Below are 25,048 nucleotides of genomic sequence, written 5' to 3' on the forward strand. Positions count from 1 at the left end.
TACATTTATTTTCTTAGTTCCAGCTTTAAAAAATTTGAATATTATGGACCCTTTAGTAATTGGAATTTTCTGAAATATAATTTCGGCTGATTTAAAATATATTGTTTTATTCTTCAAACCAGCTTTCCATTAATCCACTTTTAGCTTTAAGTTAAGTCCCAGTTAAAGGGGAATGATTATCAAATTGGTTCTTAAATCATTTTTGAATGACATTTCAGGTGTCTAAAAGTATGCAGTGAATAAATAATGCTCACCTTCAATCTTAAAATGTATTTTTGCATACTTCGAAAAACCTTTCAATCGAACCATTTTCAGCTTTAAGTTTAGTTCCAGTTTAAGCGGAGTGCTGATAAAATCACTGCGATATTAAACTCACTTTTGAATGACATTATAAATGTCTACAAGTATGCAGAGAATAAATGGTGTTCATATTTAAGACTAAAATATATTGTTCCCTACATGAACACCTTAAATGCATTTTCAAGTGCTTTTCAAATCAAAGAAAAAGTGTTTTAAAAACCCTGACACCCCCGTAAGTCACTCCGAACCAAAAGCATTAAAACCTAGAAACCTAGAAACCTATAAACTAGACCAGCTGCACCCCACATCATTTCCAACGCCCCTTCTTAGGCATGGCTCTAAGCTAAGTATTCCGACATCATTTTTGCCTGTGCGCCTTTCGCTTAGCCTTTTCAAGCAATTTCGCTTGTTGCTCGTTATGCAAGGCACAGAAACTAAAACAGAAACTGAAACAGAAACAGAAACAGACACACATGGATGAAATCCGAAGCCGGCAATTAGTAGAACAGCTTCCCGTTTTGCGTTCTGTTTTCATTGTGGAACGCAGCGCTAATTCCGCGACTTTCCATTGTCTGTGGGTCTCTGGGAGTCCGGGTTTTGTGTCTTGTTGTTTTTCTTTCTTAATTTTTGGCTGGCCAACACGTTTCAAATGAGCAGAATTATTATTCACATTATGTGGAGCGGACGGCGGGACAGCTGACATTTGTCTGGGACTCGAGTAACACGATTCGCTCAGATTACGTATACGCCACCGGGGAGATCTTATTTTAGATTTTCTCGTCAGCTCTTCGCCCGTTTTATCTCACACTCACTTTATGGGTGCTTAAGTTCTGTAAGCTGCTGAATTTTTCTGTCCCAGCCGGCTGACAGTAAATTGTTCGCCGCGAAATTGCATTGTAAATTAGCTTTTGATTGTTTTCCGCCAGGCAGAAAGTTATTATGCAAATGCCTGTAAATGTGACGCGATTTGCCGCTGCAACGGCTGCTGATTCATACCCATAAATGTCATTGATTCTAAATTAATGTTGCTTTTATTTTGTCGTGATAAATGATAAGCACAATTCCGGGCAATTGTTATAAACAAGCTGGCAAACAAGCAAGATGCGGCCGACTGAGAAGGAGCCCAGAATGGCTTTGGGCTTCGTCAGGGACGTAGGAGCAGCGGATTTTCAAAGGGGACGCAGGGATTGTTATTACCCACTTGAGCTGGGATATTATCAGCTAGATATCCCTTAAAAACGTAGTGAGTTGGAGCCAATTTTTGACAGCCTCCCCGCGGAACCACACCACTGAACCACACTATTAATAATACTTAGCACCATTGATAAATACGGCCGGCTATAAACGCCTCAGGCCGAAACCAACAGCAATAACAAATCATCCCAAAGTCTCGAGCCAAGGACCGTGGAAATTGCGGAAAATTCTCTGGCCCGCCGCCTACACTTCATAAACTACTCAGCTTCGGCCCGGCCCAGAAAACGTTTTCCATCATTATTACATTTCCACCAAGTGGCTTTCCCGGCGCTATCCTCGCTCCGCTTTTCCGGATCCGGAAAATTGCCAAGCTGAGTTTCCGCCGAGCGTTTAAGTCGTTGCGGGGTCGGTTCATCTGGCCGCCCCTTCAGTTTTCTTAAGCAGTTTGCGGTTAGTTAGACGGGAAATGTGTTAGTTTGACATGACTTCTGCCCAGCCAAACGCAATAAAGAAATTCCTAGCCCAAGAATTGTGAGAGTAATTGCAGTTTTATCGAGGCAAAGTTGCCAAAGTCTGCGAATAAAATAATGGGAATGCAGAGGGAGTAGCCATACAAGAATTGTAGAATTAAATAATAATAATTCATTTTATTAAAAATATGAATACGAATTAGAAAAAATGATTTTAAGTCTACGAGTGTAATAAATAAATTAATATGAATTAGGAAATAGTTCTGTTTGAAAAGTGCAAATAATGGTTATATATTTAGTTATTCAACATTTTAAACTATAGAGAATTTAAGTTTTGATGAATAAAGCCGCACATTCTGGAAAAAAAGTTTGTTATTCAGTTTGCCATACCAATTTTATTGACATTCTTGAATGACAAGTAATGGCTGACAAGAGAGAATTAAAATGTACTTAGCATTAAATCGTTAAAATTTGGCTAGCTATCCGATCTTTGCATGCATGTCAAACTAAACTCAAAATCGGTAACAAGAACATGCCGTCATGCTTATACACAGCATTATATACAATACATATCCCCATGATAATTCCATTGTTTCCACGGGGAATTCGACGGAAGCCGAGAAACCAGCGGCGCGTAAGTCAGGCAGTTGTGAATGCGATTTCGAATCGACGCTTAAATGGCATTCAAAACGAAAGCAAAAGCAATGAGAAACAATCAAACCCGGGGACGAGTGGCGGAGGGCGGACGGATTGACAGACGACATCGGACAAATGACAACAAATGAGCTTTTTGAGTGTTCTGAGCTTGTTGTTGCATTTGTCATCGTTCTGGACAAAGATGACAAATGAGGTGGGCTAGGAGGCGACGCCAGGCGAGTGGCACAGACTCTTGTCTCGGAAAACACAAACTCATCGCATCACAAAAAACTGAGAAAACAAATTATACGGTTTAATGGCAGGTGATATGCGAGGAGCGAAATACGCTGGATGGTAAAAAGCGAAGAGGAATTCATACGCCAGATTGAACAAAGTTCAAATTGGAAACAGTTGGCATTTTGATGGAACCAATCAAAACTTTAACAAGCTTCGAAGAAAATATTGGTGTTTATGTAAAAATCAATTAATTTACCCTATCTGGCTAGTTTAAACAAGCAGATTTAACAAGGGTTGCAAATTTAACAGTCATTTAGGAGATTGCTAATGATTTAAGATACTTATTTGGTTTTCATGAAGTGAATACGAATAACTTTAATAATTCTGTCGTTGGTTCTATTGCCAAGCAACAAACTTGTATCTCGTATATATTTATAACTTTACTTCACTTTTGGTAACAAATTTGTATCACACATGTAAATAAATAAGCTATGAAGGTACACATAACTTGTTGAAGCAAAGGTAACAGTAATCTTCACAAAATATCTCAAAGTAAGCAGCTTCGATTACATTGGAATTAAACTATAAGTGGTTGCACAGAGATCCAATCCAACCCATCCTTTTTTTAATGGCCAATTTATTTAAGGAAAGCTAATTTTCATTTGTATTAATTTCACATTCTCTGCAACGCAATGCCAGAGATTATGAAATTATCGGAGGAGACGTGTGAAATGCCACAGTAACCGCATACGTGTGGGCCCAAACAATTTGGCAAGTCACAGTCACAGTATCACATTTGGACCCCGGATTGGCGTGTTTGCATCTGCCCCGTATCTGTGCCCCCTTGCCATCCACAAGTAGTCCCGCTTTCTGTGGGCACGCCAGTGTCCGATGTCCAGTCCGAGCTGGGCTATTTAAATTAATAATGGCACATCCCAGCCGTCGACTAGATGCCCTTTGTCGCATCATTCGAACTGTCATTAGGGGCATTAGCCCTCCAACACGTGGCCAAGACCCACAAACGACTGGGCACTTCGGTGGACCCATGGAGGTACTCCCTGCCAGCCCACTGGCCGGCTGGCCTAATTGTAGCAATTTGAGTAATCACATGTGGCTATGTGGGCCTGGCTGGCAGGCGGGGATGCCACTGCTTATTGGCAGATGCATTTCACGGGGAAGTTCGATTACGCCGGTGATTTATTTTAGTAATCAAATGCAATGCCAATAATTACGCTGGTATCATCTCAAATTAATGCTTGCACTGGCAGGCTGAACCTCGTAAGATCATCATTTTACTAGTATGTGGATTAAATAGGGTTTGCGGCCGTCGGGTTCTGAGAAAAAGGTAATTACTAAAACTTCTCAATCAAACCGGATTAAACATCAGAGTTATCATCTACGGTTTGAGAAGATATAATTAAATGGGGTTTAAATTTGTTTTCTATCACATGCTTGATCATGTCACTTATACAGACTATAAGAAGCTTATGGAACACAATAGAAACTAAGCCAATGAAGATTTCTTTGAATATTTCATCAACTATCAGTTAACCGGGCTTATAAATTGATTAAGCATACGCCATGATGGCTGCCAGGGTTTTTTCTTCAAGGGAAAGGGGTGTCCTGCTTCAGCCAGAAAGGCAAACCGAGCTTAAGTCCTCGCTGGATGTGGCCAACTGCGGGCTCCTTTCAATTTAGCCAGAGCTCCCATTAGCGCTCCCCGCTCCTTCTACTTGGCCGCGGAAGAGGTCTGCAGATCGGCGTTAAAGTGTAACACACCATAAAACAGATGCCTCGCCGGGACGTGACCACAATATAATTACCCGCAGCGAGACGAGCGCGCGCCACTTGTTGGCCAGCGTCTCTGGCCGGCTCTTCAAAAGCTAATTTACATGCCGGCTCGGCCCTTCGGTCTAGGCCAGCTCGAAAAAAACTCGAAAACGACAAAAAGCAGACCCCACAAACCAGCTCGCTAACGGGCACGGGCCTCGAAAGTAAAAGTTTTCAACACTTTTCATTTTAGAAGTTGCTGCTGCTCTCCAGACCTCGGCACGTGTGAGTTTTGGCCTTTGTGTGTCTTTTGGCCTCTGTTTGCTTTTCGCATTAGGCCAGAAGAGGATGATGTTCGGGCACATTATCGAGTGGCAGCTGCGCCGCTGCCAAGTTGGCTGTTGGCTCCGTAATTGGTGGATCGCAGGCGGGTTACAGCATAGGTATGTGTTACATGTTTGGCTTGTTTCTGGTTTTCTGGGCCACTTTTCAATTGGCTTATTTTGATAAGATCTTAGCGGTGTTATGTGAGACCCCTTCGGGTTTCACTTTCTGGGTCACATTTGGTTCAGTGATTTTCCCGCTTAATTGGCGGAGGTCCACAAATTGATTATCATATGTTGGTTTTAAAATTTACATATAACATTTTGGAGTTATATTTAGAATTCTTATGGAACTCTTGTTGATTTTCTTAGGTACCTTTCTATAATCTGAGCTTTAGCTAGCTCTTGTTATGCCAAGGCGCGAGTTTATGGTATGTTGTTTATTTGGAATTCAAAAATTATCAATCAAGGTCTTATTAAGAAAATCATACTAATTACAAAATAAATAAATATATGACACAATTTATTAATAAATATTTTACCCAACTTATTTTAAATGTCAAGCTAAGATGCTCAAACAAAATAAAACTACTTTTAACATGTACTTTACTTTGCCTATTTTGGCTGATAAAATTTTGCTTCCCTTGAGTATTCTGCTTAAAGACTCGGCGCTTGTAATAATCGAATTAATTCAATGGATTCATATGCACACGCTGTAACGCTGCAAAGCCCCTTCCAAAAACATCAAAATTTCCGGGTACATTCCGTCTGAGCCCTATCAAAACAGCAACAGTTTTGTTGTGCCCAGTGGTCAAGGAAAAGCAAACAACAGCAACAGCAGCGAAACACCAGAACCCACAATTACACAAACAGGGATTCCGCAAAGTCATCCAACAGCCACCACCATGCCGAGTCAGTCGGTTCCATTCGGGCCACTCCAATTTGGTCCTGGCCAGATTTCATCCAGTTCATCGAGGCGTGCTCATGACCACTTAAAGCCGCTTTAAGCTCCCCTCGGTCGGGCCAAAATATGTGCCATCGTCACCGCAGTTCATATTCGGGCTTTTCTTTCGATGAACTTCCTTGGGGACTAATTTTCCGATTTCACACACAATTTTACATTGGCAGCAACAAGGGGGAAAGTTCGCTCCGAGTCGGTTGTAAGTTTTCCCAGATTTGCTGTTGTTACCCGTTTGACCTGGTCCGCAGAAGTCAAACCGAAGTTGAAGCTCCGGTTTCTGTTTGCCCTGTCCGAGGATTGTTGTCCTTTCAGGCGCCTGCCCTGTGTTATTATGCTTATTGCTGCATCTAGAGCACGTATTATGACAGTTAGTTAGGGCGGCAGGCAAAGTTTATACATATTTGTGGCCAGTATGCTGATTGTTGGCCCTCACTGTTTACGCACTTAAAGTGCCAAAGGAGCAACGGATTCGGATACTCAGTTGCTGAATTTCTTGTGTGCATAGTATAGAAATTATGTGGATCAATATATTAGACGGAGAAAATATTAGGGTTAGAAATCAAAATTAGGCATTACACGCATTATTTTTCATTTAATATTACCCAACTTAATGTGGAGTATATACACTATATGATTTTATTTTATTAATAGGGCATGCAGTACTCCTGTATTTAAAATGTAGTGCTGCATACTTTTAGACAGCTTTAAAAATGTACCCAACTTTATATTGATTTGTAGGTACACACGGTTATCTTTAATTTTTCAATCACATTTCGTCTATGCCTATCATTTGAAACAATAAACAAACAAGGACCCCTAATAAAGCCGACTGCTCCCGAATGAACTTGGCAACAAGCGGGGGAAAACTTCGCAATGATCTAGTTCGAATAATTTCCGCCAAAGTTATGGGCGAAACTTTATAGAACCACCTGGAACACTTGTAGGAAAATGCCAGGCACGCGTCGAACTAGGAGCAGTCCTTCCCCGTTTGCATATGCCGAAAGTATACACTCATTTTTATTGCCAGACGTGACTACAGCGCTTTCGGCATAGTTATGGCTGGAACTTTAAATTACAAAAATGTTTTTCGGGATCAAATCCCAGTGGTTTACCCGGGAGCTTGTATTGAAAACCTATGGAAAACACAAACGGGAAAATATTGCCCTTCGTTTGCGGGGGGTGAAAAGTTTTTCTAGGATTAAGCCACGTAAATGCTTGAATAATGTGAACAGATTTAACTTTTGCCATTGTGCGAAAGTTTCCCGGAGGACGGGAAGTTGGGGAAGGTAGTTCTCAGACAGGTTAATAAAATGGCCAATTGAACGCTCTGCAGTTGGTCCGATAAGCTGATAACAGCTGGGGACCTGATAACGATGATAAAAATGTATCTGCTTTACCTTTTTCCCGGTGCGTTTTACCTTTTTACCAGTCCTTCTGCTCTTTTGTTGGACTTCTTTCCTTTGACCAAAGGCGACAATTTGTCGGCATTTTTTACGACTGCCAAGTGGCGTTAAATTAACGGGGCGGAGAAAGTGGCTGTGGGCCGGAAAGGTGAAAGCATCTGCTTCGACCCGCATTTTATTTTATGCCGTTTTGATTTTTCCTTTCGTTTCCGCTCCTTTTTTCCGTTTCTGTTGTCGTAAGACTCCATTAAACAATTCAATTAAGCCGCGGGGGCGGGCAGCTGTTGTCTTTAAAATGTCAAGCTGGACATAATGCGGGCAGGAAAGGGGGCTCCGACATCCTGAATTAAAACATTTTATGCAAATTTTAACGCTACTTTCAGTGAGTTTTTGTCTCATTTTATTGGCCGACCTCCGCTCTCGGATGGCTTTGCTGTTTGCCAAACGCTTAAAGTATTTACTTTAATTTCATGGGTAAAACGAAAACAAGAAACTCCGCAATTAAAACCGGCAACGCCTAAAAGCTGGCAACAGTAAAAAGTATAAAAATAAGGAAGGGCAGAAGCGGAAATTAAAATATTTCCGGCTTGCTGAAGAATTTTTTCCCGCTTTCTGGTGGAAAAAAGAAGGAAACGTTGTTGCACGAAAGGGTCCAGCTGCCTGGCTTTGGCCATTGTAATGCTAATTGAAGTTGAATCGCTTTTGGAGGCAAATTGGTGGAAGCTGAAGAGTCACCATAACAATTTATGTAGTGTGAATAAAAGGGTATTCGAAATGAACACAAAGAAAGAGGATTCAAAATTCGAATACAACTTTCCAGTGTACAAGAAGTTCCTTTTGTTGAACATTATTTAAGATCCTCAACTCCCCTTATTGATGATTCGGATCTTAAGTTTAGCAATATAACTGATGGCTCTTCCAATGCCATTGCATATAAATGTCAGATAAGTAGTTTCCCGGCTGGGGGCGTGGCCACAAGCCATAAAATTGCAGTGGCGAGGCCAACGTTGCGTATACGCAACGTCAGGAAGACAAACTCGAGGCGCAAATGGGCGGTGGATTGGTGGCTTAGAAGAGGCACTCAACTCGGCCAACAAAGTTATGACAAGGATTTATGAAGTATGCATTAAAAATGAGCAGCAGCCTCTCGCCGTTTTGCAGTTGAACTGTGTTCAAGCTTTAAGCCGGAGTCCCGAAAAAAAGCCAAACAAATCTGGGGCCCGCCTTGAAGACGTTTGCCATTCCCACGCAGTTGAAACAAAAACATTGTCGTGTGTGCTGTTTGTTTGTTTGTTCTAGATATTTTCTCTTTTTGCCAGATGCCGGGTGTTTGCAGTTTGTCCCGTTTGTTTGCATACAAATTCTTCAGACGACGAGCGGAGACGCCGCCGCATTTGTTTGCCGAGGCAACAGGCAGCTGACAACTGGCAAAGGAGTTGTCTCCCGGGCCGGCTCGTTCTTCTCGGGGTTCCCAGGGACTCGGATGCGACCGGGTATGTGTGCCACCTTAACTGTGCATATAAAAATCGCATATAAATCAGCACACACTCCTTCTGTCCTCGTTTCCCTTCCTCGCCCGGTGCCATCTGTAAACATATCGTTATTTATCCATTTACCCCGTTCCACGTGACGGACTCCCAAGGAGGGACACGAAGCGGGGCTTTTAGTGTGACAATATGTGGGTTCCTTGGCTCTTCGGGATGCAACTTAATAGGAGATCATGGGAATGTGGCTGCGCTGCACGGTATTCTTCTGTACTGGGGTGGACGCCCGTCAATCAATTGCAACTGAATTTAAGTTTTAATTCAGGCAAGCATTTCGTTGGAGGCAAATGTTTTCAATATAAACAAACAAGACAAGTTGTAGACCGTTCATGTAAATGTATGGTACTGCTTTTTTAGTTCTGCAAAAATAAGGCTGGCTACATTGGAAATAAATGAATATCCTTGGTCGTTCATTATAAACAACGGCTTAAAGGCAAACTGCAATTTATTTTCCATCCCAATTCGCTAAGGATTTAAATAGCTAACATTGAATGTATCAGTTTTTGTTCTGAGAAAAATGTTTTAGGCTCAAATCTTTTGATATGCCATGCGATACTCCCTTGCTATAATCTTCGAATTTAAAAACTTTACATCAAGACTTATCCCTAAGTTTAACTCACACCTTGCCTGTTCTTATTTATAAGTTCAATCTGTTTGTACTTTCCACTGAACCCCAGGATAAAGCTATTCTGGGAATGTTTTGTATCCCCGTGCCGAAGCTATTATCAAAGCTCTTTGCTGGCGTACTCCACATGAATATAAATCCAGCTCCTTGCTCGTAGTTGCTCCTTAGTTTTCTCCTTTCCGAGCCCAATGGCTCTCATTATCAATGCAGCGACGAAAGAGTGCGGAACTTTTTTATATACACATGATGAGCTCGATTTTCTTTTCATTTTCATTTTCGTAATAGCGCTCTGACGATTTCCAAGTGAACTGGCGACGATTTTTCACCGTCAGTCTGCGGTGAGCGGGCAAGGAAGCAAGGGACCGTGCTGCCCGGCTTTCGGGGAACTATCCTCGCCGACTGCAAGGATTTCACACACAACAAGCGCTGGGCAGGAACTTGAGCAGGAAACAGGATGGGCAACGTATCCAGCTCCTCTTACGTTCGCCATCCTCTTCTTGCTACGTGACGTCGTTCTCTCGAGACGTCACAAGATTTATTGTATGCAAGTTATGGGTAGTGTATGTATTATGTGCTCGCAAGTGTGGGTGCTGTTTGCACTTGTGTAGGTGTAAATATGCAAATCGCTTTTTTGCCACGCTGACGACTTTTTCCCAGCAACTGAAATGTGCTTAAAATTTGCAAAATTGTAGTTCATTTTTATATTCCCTCGAATAGTGTCTTTTCCGTTTCCCCTTTTCACCTTGACAATTGTCCTGGGGCCCGGCTGGCTGCACACAGAATATAAAAAGGGTTTTTTCCCTCCGACTAAGTTTGGTTTGGCTTTCCCAGATTTGCCCGAATGCATTCATTTCTCATTGGTCCTCCCGTGCTCTGTTTGTACTGCGGTTTGTTGTGCCTCCTGACAAGAATTTGAGTGCCATTTTCCGCTTTGGTTTCCGGTTTATGGTCGAGAAACGTTCTCAGGTTCGTAAAACGGCTGTTAAAAAAAGGCATTTCTATGACCGTTTACCCTTCATACTCTTTTTGCAGAGGTGAACATCTATCAACTGAGTAAACTGAATCTATTTTTAGATTTCTTTTACACAACATTCTTCAATTTTAATAGGCCTAATTCGTTTGAAAATAAAGATGTGGCGGTTTTTATTAAATAATCTTTCAAATCGCAATCTGATACTGATCAACTTTAATAATTTATGCAAAACACTACTTGTAGAAAACCCGTAAGTGTATTTAAGCAACATCATCGCTTAAATCTTATTGGATCCCATTTCCTTCTTTTTGCACTTTACAAGCTTAGCCTTAGGTAAATTACATTCCCTCGGAATTAAACCCTTTAGGTCTATTCAAGACCACGCCACTTAATTGAAAATTAAAAAGGTGCACATAAAAAATTAAAATTAATTTCGTGCCGTTTGCTTAGAATCAATTTGACCTTATTGTTGGGCACAAGGGTTCTCGGAGGTTCTCTGCCAGCTTAGCTGAAACTTAACTCATTGGATGAAGTGAGCAGTTCCTTAAATCCCCATTTTAAATTTAAGCAGGCTCGTTTTTAAAAATGCGCACTAGGCAACACCGCTGTTTTGTGGTTGATCTCCCTAACTTTTTCTGCTAGGACAGCGCTGAACTTGAACCACTCAGGGAGGAGCGGGCAAATGGCCAACGAAAATTGCAGCCGCCAAGCAAACACATGCAAAACCGCATCCGCCAGTTTTGCGAGTGCCAGTCCGGGGAAGCCCGGGATCCGCACTTCCCTCCCAGGATGCCTCATTTGGCGGCTCGTTGTGGTAAAGAGCTCCAAAAAAATTCAATCACACCAGGGGTCGACTATAAAATACTCTAGATCTTGCGGGGATCCACGGCGACTTAAAGTATTATAGCCCCTCCTTGTGTGGGAGTGCTGATTCGAAAAAAACCGGTCATTCATTTTAAATCTTACAAAATTACTCGCATAAAAAGCTTAAAACATTTCTTAATTAAAGCAATTTCAAGATCCATTAAAAAATGTGTTTTTTATCACTTTTGTCTCACTTCCTGCACACCCTTAACTCTTACGGGGTACTTTAACAACAGCGGTGTTAGCAAAAATGTTTAAACAGCTGGTAAAATACAAAGGACAAAAAGGACGTGGGTAAATTTATGGGGCGGAGGGTGTGGACCTGTCGGAACACAAAATCTGACGCCTAAACGCAGCTTAGCGATTAAAGCGCTTTTCAAATTTGGCCTCAGGGGGATTTTAAGCGACCAAAGCTGGGCTACATTTTGTTTCTTTTTTGCCGCTGCTCCATGTTTGTTTTGGCTGGAAGAACAGGGCCCAAAGGGAGCTAATGCTCGGGCAGTGTTAATTTCCCTCCGAACTGCAGCGACAAGTTTATTTTGGCTCGTTGTTTTCGCTTCTGCTGCATACTTTGAGGCGTTTGCGGTTGTGGATTCGAATTTCAGTGGAAGAGTTTTATTGGGAATAAGATAAATAGATACATTTACCGAGAATGGGTCTAGTCCCAAAGAGTTTACGAATTCAGGAAATAACTGCTTCTTCGAAGGTTGATTTTATTGAATTTAAGCCGGAAACTTGAACTTGATAAAAAATACTCTAAGTTCCATACACAAAGTTTATAGAGAATAAGATAGGTGTCTTAAAAAAATACATTTCAATCGCAAGCATTATTGAAAAAAATGTTATATTGTTTTCTAAATAAAAACAAAGCGAATAATTTATATTTAAATTGAATAAAAACACACATAATAAGTTAAATAGAGGTGTAGATCTTAGTTAAGAAACTTCAGTGGCTTGGTTATCTCTCTAATTGATATTGAAGTGGAGTCAATTTTCCTTAATTCCCCCTTCACCACATTTCATATTTAATTTGCTATGAACAAGTTGGTTACATTTTTGAGCCAATTTTACTTCTTCCTTCCGATCAATTTGTCATTTTCCCCCATTCAACTGCACAAAACCGAATTGCATAATTTCCAATATTTTCTCTTCGCCAGTGGACAAGAAAAAACACTCTTCGTAGTCCAAACCTCCTAAAGGGAAGCCCCAATGTAGAGCAAGTCACAGTCACAGCTTGCGACATTGCCAATGTTGTTGCTAAATTGTTAAATAAATCAAAATCCGCAATCACAGGAACCAGACCCTCAAGCCAAACTGGCACGCCAAGTGCCAATTGCAGGGCAATCACCGGGCTGGGTGGCTGGGTGGGTCGAGTGGGAGGACTGTTATTGATGTGCTTTTAATTGAGGCTTGTGTGTCTGCTGCATGATGCTGTCAGCCCCTCCCCGTGCGGACCTTCGACCCCCTACAATGTCACTTGTCCGGCATTTGACTCATAACGGAATTTTATTAGTTTTTCAGATTTCAACACTTACCGGCTCTCGACGTGTGGGCCATGCAAATGGTCAGCAGCAAAATAGCCAGGCTGGTGGACCAGTGAATTCCGGGCCAGGTCCGCCTCCGACGACCCCGCCGCTGTTGGTTATTATTGCATTTTTTCCTCGACATCTGCAGATCCTTTCCGGAATCCTCCTGATGAATTTCGAGGCAGAGCCTCAGCTGGGATGCCTCCGAGTGCTTCTCTGTTCTGTGCATTTCTGGTGCTGCAATGCAAGATGGAGGAATACCATTTGTAATGAAATACTTTAACCCGTCTTAATTACTAAATGCGTATTTATGGTGCTGGCCTCTTTGGGGCAAACACTACTCGCTCTCAAAGTTTTATTGATTTTTCTTAATTTATGCAAAGTCTGCAGCATCAGCCGGAAACTTTTAGAATTAAAAAATGTCACGGAAGGCAAAAGTTTGGGAAAGAAATTTGGAAACAGGGATTTCAGGGGTCAAGGCGAATGTAGCCAAAAGCAGTAATTGAAAAAAGTCAATTGGATGGTAGAACGTGATGGACAAACTAGACACTTGACCTTGGTAGTTAAAATTTAAGCAGGGGAAGCTTGAGCTAATAATTCAGTGAGATAATGAAACAATGCCCTCCCTGACACTTCCAAGCTTTTTAGTTTGGCTTCTTAACTTTGAGTTATTAATAAACCCACTTTATTAAAACAACACAAAGCTCCCATTAATTTAAGCGATCCAAGCTCCAGCCAATCGAAACCGAGTAATTTGCATTTATTAAGTTTTCACATTCTTGGCAGCGTTTGGCTAACACAATAAAGATGTTAAATATATTTATGATAAGTGATTTATGTCAAACCTGCCATGAATATTTCATGTCAACATAATTTGGTTAACGGTTAACATTTATAGTAACAGGAGGGATGCGAGATGCTTAATCTGATAAAACGCTTTGCTTTCAATCAGATTGGAATCGCATAAAATTGCGAGAGTTTGCCATTTGTCAGCCAGACGGCAGAGAAGTTGGGTTTATGTAAATTAATGAACAGAGCATTTGACAGATACGAAATTCGTAAAAAATCTATTAGTGCACATCTGAAACTGTGAATCGAATTCCGGGAGCGGTAGAACAATGCAAAACGCTGTACAATTTGAGGCAAATTAAATATTAATTGGTGTGGCGTGTGCATAAAAGTTAATTAATGTTTTTTACGCCCTGGGTGTTAATAATTAATGAGCGTGAGTTGCTTTTCTGCTCCCTGGCGCCCTGTCTTTTATGACTGGGCGTTGGGAGTGGCTGTTGATTTACGGATAATTAAGCATATTGCAAAGTTATGCACAATAAATAAATATTTAATCAATCAGTTTGTGCGTATCAGCGTGGAAGTGTATCAATCGCTATTGCAAATCAGGTCTTTAAAAAGCATTAATGGGTTTATTTAAAGGTACTCATTGACCCGGCTTATGCTGAGCTTTGCTTACTTTATAATCCCTATTACAAATCAAGCACTCTGAAATTTTGATTGTCAGCAAATTTAGGATTTATGTTGATCCGCTTCATTCCCTAGTTGAACTCCTATCGGCAAACACGGTTTTTGTGCGCTCCCAAAATTTGTATTTGTCTATCGATGATTTAAAATTAAGATATAAAATAAGTACTGAGAAAATACATTTTTAGCTTAAAAATAGTTTGTGAAGATGTCCAAAAACAATGGTGAGTTTAAATCGTATTTCCGCGCAAAAGAGTTGTTTCATTTTTAATTTTATCCCAGGTCCTGGACCTGGAGCTTATATGCTGCCGAGTAGTTTTGGGCAAAAAGGACCGCAGTTCTCCTTCGGCCGCAGGATTGATCGCAGGCGAGAGGAGAAGCCTGGTCCTGGTCCGGCAGCCTATAAGATAGATAAGGTCACTCGTTATGGAAATGCGGAGGGTCCCCAGTTCTCTATGTTGGTTAGGAACTCCAGGACCAAGCCCCTTCCCATTCGATTTTCATAAGGAATAAAGTAAATCTATGTACTTAAACAGGGATAAAGGAATTGTTGGTGCGCCCATGTGACAGCTAAATCAAATCAGTCTAATCAGTGTGTGCTAATTTTCGTATTACAGGAGTATTTCAGTTTACAAATTGCAAATACTTAATAAAAATAATTGCAAAAAGTAAATAAATTACTGCTTTACCCTCTAAATTGAAACTGATTGTGTGAATCCACAAATATCATAACAAGGCGTTGAACCAATAATTTGGAGCCTTCATCAGCCGAAACTCCCTCTTTGCACTTCCAATTTGCCTTAATTAATGCTTAAGACATTGACGTACAATTTGCATGGAAATCGTTACCCTGGCAACTGGGATTACTAATCGCCGCTTCGCTTTAACTCTGCAATTAATTCGATGACACATTCAAATCGGAGATGGATGCTCGCTCGGAAATGCAAATCGCCCGGGGGACGGTAATCAGGAATAGGCAGTAATGACAGCTTGTGGTCGCTGGTCGGCGATACGAGTATTGATACACAATGCGGCGACAACCACTTGTTGGAGCAGAAGGCCCTTTGCCCAGGACACTCCGCGTCGAGGGCTTAGAAGTGGCTCTTGGGCTCTTCAGCCGTTGGGCTTTGTGAGTGCCCGACTGGAGGACGTGGAACTGTAATGAAGCTGCCGGACGAGCCCTTAAGTAACTCACTTTGCAGAGACTGAACTGGCCAAAGGAGCAGCTTCTGGCATCTGGGCGAAAGCCTGTTATTTTCCCCGCTGCCTGTAATAATCACACAGTAAGCAGGCATGGGACAGGTACACAGAAAAATGTGCTCTGATCTTGCTACTGAAAACATAAATAAAATGTTGGGTTGGGAAATGCAATTAGATTTGATTTCGAAGTTAAGATCTTAACTTCCTTCAAAACAAACATATTCAATGAAAATGAAAGTACTGAATCGTCTGTGATCTCCTTTTCCAAAAAGCAAATTCTTCTTATTTTCACCGTGAGCCTGAGCCCATTCCTAACACCTTTTATCGAGTTCCGACCGGTTATTATTTAGATTCAAGATAAACGACCTTTCTTTCAGTGCACTGGACTTGGTCGTGGGAATGGCCAGCAGAAAGCCAAAGAAAGGAAAGGGCTTTGGACTAACTGAGCCCGCCCGAAGCCCCTCCCATCTGGCTGCCAGCCCAGTTGTAATTGCAACGTCAACGTAAATGCATGGCACAAGCAGCGACGCTGGAATTCCTCGGATGTGCGATGTTGTGCGTGCATTTTGCAGATGCCCCAACTGACCGCCGCTCGGACATCACGTATTCGCACTGCACAGACACAGCGAGAGGAGTCCGCATTTGATTGCAATTTCGCTGCTCCAGGACGCGGATGAGGATCAGGATGGGAGGGGATGCATGTAAGGGGCGGGAGCGGCGGGCCCGGGAGCCGAGGAACTTGGGTGCTTCTTAGCTCTGCCCTCGTTCCACTCTTCCTACCGAAGATTTATCTGAGCGCGTTTATTTTAATGTTACGTTCTGGCATCTTTGCTCATTTTTGCCTGCCAGCGTTTCCACCCAGCTTTCGCATTATACCCTTTACCGAAGGTATGGCGGATGGCCTGGATTTGCAAAAGACCACTAAAATATAATATAATATTCTATGTAAGGCTACGTTTAAAAAAATTTGTTAATTTTAGTTGAATAAGTGAACGTTTAACAAAAACCCAACCAAATTAGGTAATTAAGCGGTAACCAAATGATAAAATATTCAGCTGAGGAGCCTTCGAAATAAGATATCATATATTTCTAACCATATTTTGGAACAATAGGATTCTCCAATGAACAAGTAAATACATACTCATACATATTAAAAATTATAAGCGCATTCCACTTCGCATTGTGCATATCCTAATTAAATGTGTCAAGCCAATCGCCTTGGATCCTTTAGGCAGCCCTCGGTAGCTCATCTTCCCAAGTGCATCTAATCTTCGCCTGACGAACGACCTGTTTAGTTTCGGTTAGCTTAAGCAGCCTCTTTGGATGCATTGCCCATTGGCCGGATGTCTTTGTCTTTATGAAGCCATGGTCGTACTTTGCCGTCTTCATCTGCCCATCAGCAGCACCACCGTCATCTGCAGCACGAGAAGCAGAAGCTGCATCCTCGATGGCGTGCCATTCCTGAACGTGGTACGTTGACCGCTCGGAATGTTGATTCATCTTCTTGGGTATAACTACTGCCAGTTTGCACGGACTACTCTTGGTTTCTTCTCCATTTTTTTAACAACTCCACTTGCTCTTTTATGTCAATCAGCAGCTTGGCATCCAGCTCCGTGGCTGGCTGCTCCGCGTTTATGGGCCATCATCGTCGTCAGCCCGGTTGGAAAATGGATGCGTCTATTTTTAGTGGAGCACATGCGACGCTTTCGCCTGCTCTATTCTATTCCTGACTCGTTCAGTATGTTAGATCCCCAGTCTCGGGCCCCGGTCTCTATTATTCCCATAATAAGCGAAGATTGCCCTTAAGTGGCTGACAGGCTGTGAGCGAATAATGCATTCGTCTTTATTTTTAGCACGATCTCGGCCTGTCTGGCCTGTTGCATGAATAATTGCCAGTTAGGCTTGCAGGCCCACTGATCGGAGGGGGTAATTGTAAATGGGCATAGAACTTAATTGCATTTAAATGCCGGGAGGTGTGGCTACAGCTAAAATAGAGCCTGTGCAATTCTAAAAAGAGTGAGTCTTGTAAAAATGGTCGACAAATACGTGACATATATAAAAATAATACAAATAGAAAGTAGTTTAATTTTATCGAAATATAATATTTCAAATTCCATTTTGCGTTGCCACTCCACGAAATCCCTTTTCAATAACATTTATTTCTCAGAATATCTTTGTGGAAATGTTTAAGGTAGGAAGGAGAGGGTGGAATATTATTTTATTTATTTCGTAGCATTCCCGGAAAGGCCAAAGGAAAATCGTGCACGACTTCCCATTCGGCTAACTGTCATTAGCAATTCAGGCAATCAATAAAACACTTTTGGCAAAACAAAACGTATTCGGAACAAAAGATAATGTTAATTTGACGCCTGCGGCAATTGATTTCCATCCATCTGGCAAACACAGGCACGTTGATTGAAGGGTCATTGCAGGGTTGTAGGAAGTCGGAGCACCAGGCTGACCTCACACGCATTTGGCTTTATTTATTCCATTTCCGATTTAATTGATCGTACTGTATTGAGTTGTTGTCTTTGGCTTAACCTCCCCTTGATTAACCATAATCGACCCTGTTCCACACACGTGACTTGTTTAAGTGATTTCTAAAAAATAATTTTCGCCTATTTAATGTGCTTGCTAAAATTGGGTGAAATTGTGAGTCTATGACAAACTAATCACAACAAATAAAACCATTAAATGAATAGCTTTTTTATCGTATGACCCAATTTATTTAATTGGAAACATCGAGAACCCCCTGGCTACGGAATTCATTTTGCAATATTCCAAATTTGTGGGGAAATACCTTTAAACGGTCAGCCTAACTTTGCTCATCCGAAGTGAGCCCCATAAAGCTGCAGTAAGTCATCGCCGGTCAGCTCAAACTAAGCCAACGCATTAAAACTTTTCGAGAATTTAAGACCCATTTAATGTGAGTCAAAAAGTCAATAAACCCAAACCGTTCGACTTCTTCCTGCTGCTCAGGAAGGGAAAAAATCAAGACACCAAAAACAAGACAGGAAAACAAAAGTGGAGCAACAAAAACCTGTCACGTACAACAAAAGTGCATTCACATTTTGAAAGTCAAAGCGAAGGAGAGCGAACTTTTAATGTATCTTCGACGGCGGGGCCACCTTGTTCCTGTTTCGCCACCAAATTCAGATACATTTCTATCTTAAAGCCGCATCTCGCCAGCTTTCGTTGTTGGCCAAAGACAAATTCAGCCAATTACTTCATTATTCGCTGTGGTTTCTGGGCTCTTGGGTTCTTGGGCTTTGGGCTATGGGTTTGGGATCGTCTGGCGAAGAGGGGTCCTCGCATCCCTTAGACTGTCCCGTCTGCCTGCTGTCGCCTGTCATCAGGTGAAAGGCAAATAAAACGTCAATTTGTATCGCCAGTTGTGTCCTTTTCGTATTATTCATATGCACATTACTCATTCTGATTTTATTCATGTCTTCGGAGCAACCTTTTTGTGTCAATAATCATTTACATGTTTATCTAATTTGGGCGGCTTTTTCCGTCGGCTTTTTATGGCAGCTTCAACTTGAACTTGGGGTGAAATTGCGTTTCGTGGGAATTCAATTAAAGCCGGCAAAATGTGGGCCACGGCACAGATACACGGATTTCAGTTTTCAGATACTTTTGCAGTGCCCTTTTTTTGGGAGCCGCTTCCTCTCGACTTGTTGCCACGCCGAAAACGAGTTGATGACCGAGCCGCAAAAATGTGCACTGGAAGTTGTAAAGCGGCCAATAACTAAAAACACAAAAAACCCAAAACAAAATCAACCGACCCAATGCCAATGAAACGAGAAACTTCGTAGTGGTTGCTGTTGGCCTGTCATCGACGTCATAGCAAGTGTTATGGCGGCAATTATTGTGGTTTCCGTATGCGAATTTTCATTTTGACAGCCCAAAAGCAACCGCTCGGAGGACGGAGGACGTTTCCTGAATAATTCCTTGATGGCGGATGCACACAGCGCTGGAAAGGACGGAGTTTACTTCACAGCGTGGGCGCAGCAGGAAATAGATAAACCAATATGAGATACGGCAAGGCTAGTGAATATGAGAGGGTTCTCACGAAGATGAATATTTTTTAAAAATGTATAAATTATATATTATATATTATTTATATATATTATATTTATATATTATATTTATTTTTTGTATTCAATGGGTGTCAATCTATATCCTTTTATCCTTTTTTTCAAGACTAGTTGTGATCCTAACATCCTAAAGCGAAGAATAGACATTCTACATTAAAATATTTAAAAGTCAGATGGTTTTTCGTAAGAACCCAGAAATGATAGATGATGTTTCATTTAAATAAATCTAAACTCCAATTAGAGTTCCTGTCGCACTGGACTATTTGACAACTCGACCCTTTATCTGAAGACAATGACTCCATCTGGGAGTCTGTGTCAGCGCCCCGTTTCGTTCTTGACATTTTGCTCAAAACGTTTGCTCTGCAATTTGCGACTAGCCGCAACGGCTTTCCATTTCACGGCTCTTGGCAACTTGGCAAGTGGCGAGGCAAGAAGGCTGCCCAATTTGGCTTACATGCGCCGGCGGAACCCGTGGGTCGTTCACTTCTGTCTTTCGGGGCGGGCTGTCTAAACGCCTTCAATTTTGCGCTGATTTGACACAAAAATGTGATGTAAAGTAGTCGCTGCCTCAAAATGCAAATTGTGCATGAATATTTGCCGCTGTCTCCCCTGAAAAGGGGTTTGTTTACGCTTATTGTGCTATAACTACAATTTGGGAATGGGTGGCGATAAGGTGGAGGATGGCGGGCTTTGGGCGCGCTCCAAAGTTTGCCTGCTGCCTGTTGTAAATTTCGTATCCACCAGATACTTACAACAGCTTTGTGGCACTTTGCCTACATGTGGATACTATGGCAACAAAACGGAGAAAAAACACCGAAAATCAACAACTTGTAATGCAGAGAATTTACTTGGTCCGAAGTTTCGCCAGGGAAACTTTACTGCAAGTAATGATTGTCTAAAGAATTCGATACCAAGGGAAAAAGACTTTCGAATTACAGGAACGAATTGGGGCTGTCCGAATAGTTGAGTAATTTGTTTGTTGATTAACAGCTTAAATACTGAGACATTCTGGATGAACTAGTTCTGGGGCTTTCATAAATCATCTGAAACATTTTTAGCAATTTCGAAAACGTCTGTTTTCCAATTCTTCTCGTTGTAGTTTCCTAACACCTGAGGGGAAACAAAGCAGATTATCGCAAAATATATTTTATGTCTTCAGCTGACATTGATTAACCAAAATATCACGCCTGAGCGCTAATTGAACACTTAGCTTAATGGGAATTCATAAATTGCCCGAAATGTTCGGCACAACGGAAACCCTCGTAAAGTCAAGACGAAACGAGTCTCCCAGACGAAAAGGTATTATTTGCGGCTCTGTAGCGCAGGTGATTAATGCCTGCAATAATAGTACGGCCAGAAAAACCCGAAACTAAATGCGGATGACTCAAAGCGGGGCTGGACAAACACAGCCCGTTCGATCGATATTCAATATCATTTCAAAATGAGGCCGCCACATGCGAAATAATTTTTACACACCTCGGAATGGTTGAGGGCGCCTGGGCGATTTTCAATATTTGTGCTTCTGAAAGCAAATTAATTAAAACTACACGTACGAAGGTTGCTGTGCGCCTTTATTGAATTATTTTGTGGCATTTTCAATGCTGGCCAAATGGCGCCACAGTCTCGTGTAATTAGATGCGCATTTTGGCCAGAATCACTTTGGCCAGGGCGAGATGTTTAGTATCGCAGTGATCTAAGCTGACAAACTTCCAAAAATAATATGCATGCCCATCTTCATGCCGCTGAAATGCCGATGTTTTTGTTATGATTTTGGCGGGGCAGAAGTCAGAAATATGGAAACAGGTTTCGCCCAAAAAATATAAACAAAGCCCGGCCAAGTCACTTGTGAAATTTTTATCGACGAGTTCATGTGGACCCCGTGCATTTGTGTATTCGTGAATTTCAACCGAAACTGAATAAATCTTGTAAAGCTCTTCTGCAGAATTTCTGCATCTTTTCGAAGGTTTTTCCCTCCCGACTCTCTCAAAAAATATTTAAGATGAGTCAGCAAAAAAACACGGCAAGTCTTGACCGGAAATTGGATGGCGCTGGTTAAGTCATCTTAAGAAGCCTGGCAAAAGCACTCGCAGGTATTTCTACTGTTTAGCTCGGCGAGGGGCAATGTGCTTCTGAGTATAAGCGACATTCATTCCAGGGTCTGGTTGCAGTCTTCAGTGTAAACCGATGAACTAATAATAAGGTAAGCAAATAACGAAATAAATTTAATTTGTCTGGGACGTACGTATCGGTTGATTTTCGGGCGCCGTCATTGTCGCTGTTTGTTTTCCTATCATTAAAAGTTATTTATTATTTGCTCAACTTTTGGGCCAACAGTTGTCAGAGTGACTGCGAGTTGGTCAGTAAAAGCCGTTTACTCCTATTGGGTTTGAGCAAATAAATTTAACGTTCGGGGAATCAAGCCACCGGGTATTTTTCAAAGCCAGATGTGACGTAGAAAAAACTAAATATAAATTCGTTTCCTGGTAACCAATATGCAGCAAATTAATTTAATTTTTAGTGAGCGCAAAATGGCGAGAGTGAATCCGTTTTTGCCTTATTTATTTATGAGGCTCAAGTGCTTATGATGAATTTATGTTTTCACTTTTTGCGAGATGAGCAGTTAAGCGAAAACCGTATGTGGGGGTAGTACCCCGACTTCGCCGATCTAGCGAATTTTTTGAGGCTGCATTTCATAGATATGCGGGCCTTAAGCCACTCAAAGCCTTTGTACGTAAGAGGCTTAAGTCTTCACAAGTGTTCGTTACTTAGCCATGCGAGCCATGTACCCGCCGCCAGGCCACGCAATGTGTGCAAAAAGCTGGAAGACGAGCCACCGCAATTCAAATTCAACACATTTTGCGTTTCATTCATAAAAATTCACAAATATTTTTGGCTATATTCGAGATATGTGCGAGTTTGTCGGCGTTGGATTTGGTTTTTATGGCCTGTCTGCACTACTTTAAATGGGTCCACGTGCCGGGTTCGTCGGCGAGGGGCGGCCGGGGCGGGGTCGGGGCTGGGGCTGTGGCGAGGTTCAAGTGCCCCTCGTCTGCAAGTCGGTAATGAGCGCTGTTAAAATGCGCTAAATGATTTTTTGCAGTTCGCGACTTCTTTCTGGGCTCCGATTTCGTCGACGCCTCGTCTTCGCCGTTTTGCAAGCCATTTGTGCACCGTGTTCGATTTGCTTGGCCTGCCCGTGTTGGGTGTTTGCCTATGAATGAAGTGGCGATATCTAAAGAGGTATGCCAGCCCACTCTTTGTGCGGCTACACTCAAAAGAAAAATACGTTTGGGTCTGCAGGAAGTGGCCGGTCGAGAGGTGGAAAAAAACGAATTAAGAATCTAAAGTTTGTCTCCAGAGGTCTTCTAAATATTTCATTTTAGGGTATAGTACCGCATCCAAATTTCTGGAGCTCCCACTTAGAGAACACCGTTTATATAATCCGCTGTCTACATTTCTGAACACATCCCTAGTCTCCATGTCAAGGAAACTTTTACACTACGAATTGCAGGAAGTGGCCGGTCGAGAGGTGGAAAAAAACGAATTAAGAATCTAAAGTTTGTCTCCAGAGGTCTTCTAAATATTTCATTTTAGGGTATAGTACCGCATCCAAATTTCTGGAGCTCCCACTTAGAGAACACCGTTTATATAATCCGCTGTCTATATTTCTGAACACATCCCTACTCTCCATGTCAAGGAAACACTACGGATTCATCACCTTTTTAGGCCCCACTCAAAGATCTCTGGTTGAGTCGTCATCTCCCGCCGTCGACAGCTTTGCTGGGTGCTTTTGCGCACGTGAAAGATATATTGTCAGGTAGAAACGAAGTACGTCGTCGAACTATCTTGAACACGCGACATTGTCGGAGCATATTGCTTAATCTCACGTAACAGAAATTATTCTATATTATGCTCTGCGCTCTACGCGGTCGGACAAAAGATTTCGCATGCATTTAGATGTCTGATTTATATTTATTTGTACGTACCCACTTCGGCCGCACACAACTCATTTAAACGGCCATCCTTAACCTTGAACCTAGGCGCATTAGTGAGCCAAAGTTAATAATTTAAATCAACTAATTGCGGCTATAATAAACAAATTTATTTACGGCCGACTGGGGCGCCTGACCGACCGCCAACGAGCTGCGAAAATTTCTATAATCGGCGAGAAACGACGCTTAATTTGCAAAGAATCCCCAGAAGCCGACAACTGAATGTGCCAAAAATTGAGGAACAAGATTTCAATACAATGCTGGCCGAATTAACACGCCATAGAAGCTGTCAGAGGGGAGAAAAAACCCACAAGAAAAGTTCACAAGCCACGGCTAAAAGGCGGACACGCGTGGCTTGCCATTTGTTTACTGTTGATTTACTTGCTTTTTGTTTGGTTGTATCGCAGCTCGTGGATAGCTTGTGGATAGCCCAGCGACAATGCCATTAGGCTTAATGTTTATTATCTATACAGCCAGCCTACATGAAACAGCCGAACGGCAGACGGTGTCGACGGCGGCCAAAAGTAGTGGCAAGTAGCAATGAACCTTGCGAGGTCTGGGCTGCTGCCGAGTGGCTTTAGTTCATCTGCCCCACTCATCAGAGGCAGGGCTCAGGCAGCAGCAGTGCCCATAATAGTAGCGCAGTCCCATAAATTTTGAATACGTTTCAAACACCTGTAATCGTAAAAATCAGCTCTTAGTCACTGCCAGTCAAAATGCAAACAATTTGCCAGCACCAACAAGTACACAGAAATAAAGAGCAAAACCTAATAGTACAGAGTTCGGAGCGTTTCGATAGCTTGTCAGGGGTGTCGAGCAGGTAGCTGAACTGTGAGTGCAGTGTGTCCACGGAACAACGCAATCTCTGAGATACCCGCTTCACTCACTGCGAATTAACCAGAAGTTTGTTCCGACAGCCTCGCAGACTTCGAAGGAAGTGTGGATAAACACATTCGAGTATTCCGGCGAAAAGTGATCAGCGCAAGATTTTCAGCACTCGAACAATTTTAATGTTTAATATTTACTGCCACCTGGAAGTGGGCGACGCTCAGGTAAGTGATATTTTAAGTTTTTTGCTTCAGTTTTTGGTTTCGAGCAAGCCTTTGCAAGGCAAGCAAATGCAAGTGTTATCATTTAGCAGCACTTCATTTGGTTGTAAATGGTGTTTGATTTCGTTTCTAGTGTCACCAAGGTCTACGTGAGATACTTACAACAATTTAGGCGTATGGAGTTGCCCTTCGTATTAGATAACTTCTTAACAATGTTGATCGTCTTAGATATTTTTAGTTTTTGGGAAGTGTGAAAAGGCTCTGATCCAAGGCCTAATCCTGCGCTACGAAAATGTTCTATATTCCCTGGCCATTGCCCCAACCTGTGTATTTACGGCCCGTAAATATTTTGGCGCATTTTCCCCGCTTCGGCGGACCCAAATCACCAAGCTAACCCCGGGCCAAAAA

The 25,048-nt window shown here is 42.0% G+C and overlaps 2 protein-coding genes across 3 annotated transcripts in view; one reads left to right on the forward strand and one right to left on the reverse strand.

The window, feature by feature from the left end:
- The window catches only part of LOC108034056 (uncharacterized), a 31,052-nt gene that overhangs the window by 5,474 nt on the left and 530 nt on the right, over nucleotides 1-25,048 (reverse strand). For both annotated transcript variants that reach the window (XM_017108811.3, XM_050884988.1), the window contains exon 2: nucleotides 12,836-13,063. In XM_017108811.3, the coding sequence (XP_016964300.1) occupies nucleotides 12,836-13,055 (220 nt within the window). In that variant the 5' untranslated portion in view covers nucleotides 13,056-13,063. The remainder of the gene's footprint in view (nucleotides 1-12,835; nucleotides 13,064-25,048) is intronic.
- On the forward strand, nucleotides 14,361-14,835 carry LOC108034057 (outer dense fiber protein 3-like protein 2). The gene is made up of 2 exons (XM_017108812.2): nucleotides 14,361-14,526; nucleotides 14,585-14,835. The coding sequence occupies exons 1-2, from the start codon at nucleotides 14,511-14,513 to the stop codon at nucleotides 14,806-14,808; spliced, it is 240 nt and encodes a 79-aa protein (XP_016964301.1). The 5' UTR covers nucleotides 14,361-14,510; the 3' UTR covers nucleotides 14,809-14,835.

The sequence above is a fragment of the Drosophila biarmipes genome, chromosome 2L (genome assembly GCF_025231255.1).
Source record: "Drosophila biarmipes strain raj3 chromosome 2L, RU_DBia_V1.1, whole genome shotgun sequence".
NCBI classification, from domain to species: Eukaryota; Metazoa; Arthropoda; class Insecta; order Diptera; family Drosophilidae; genus Drosophila; species Drosophila biarmipes.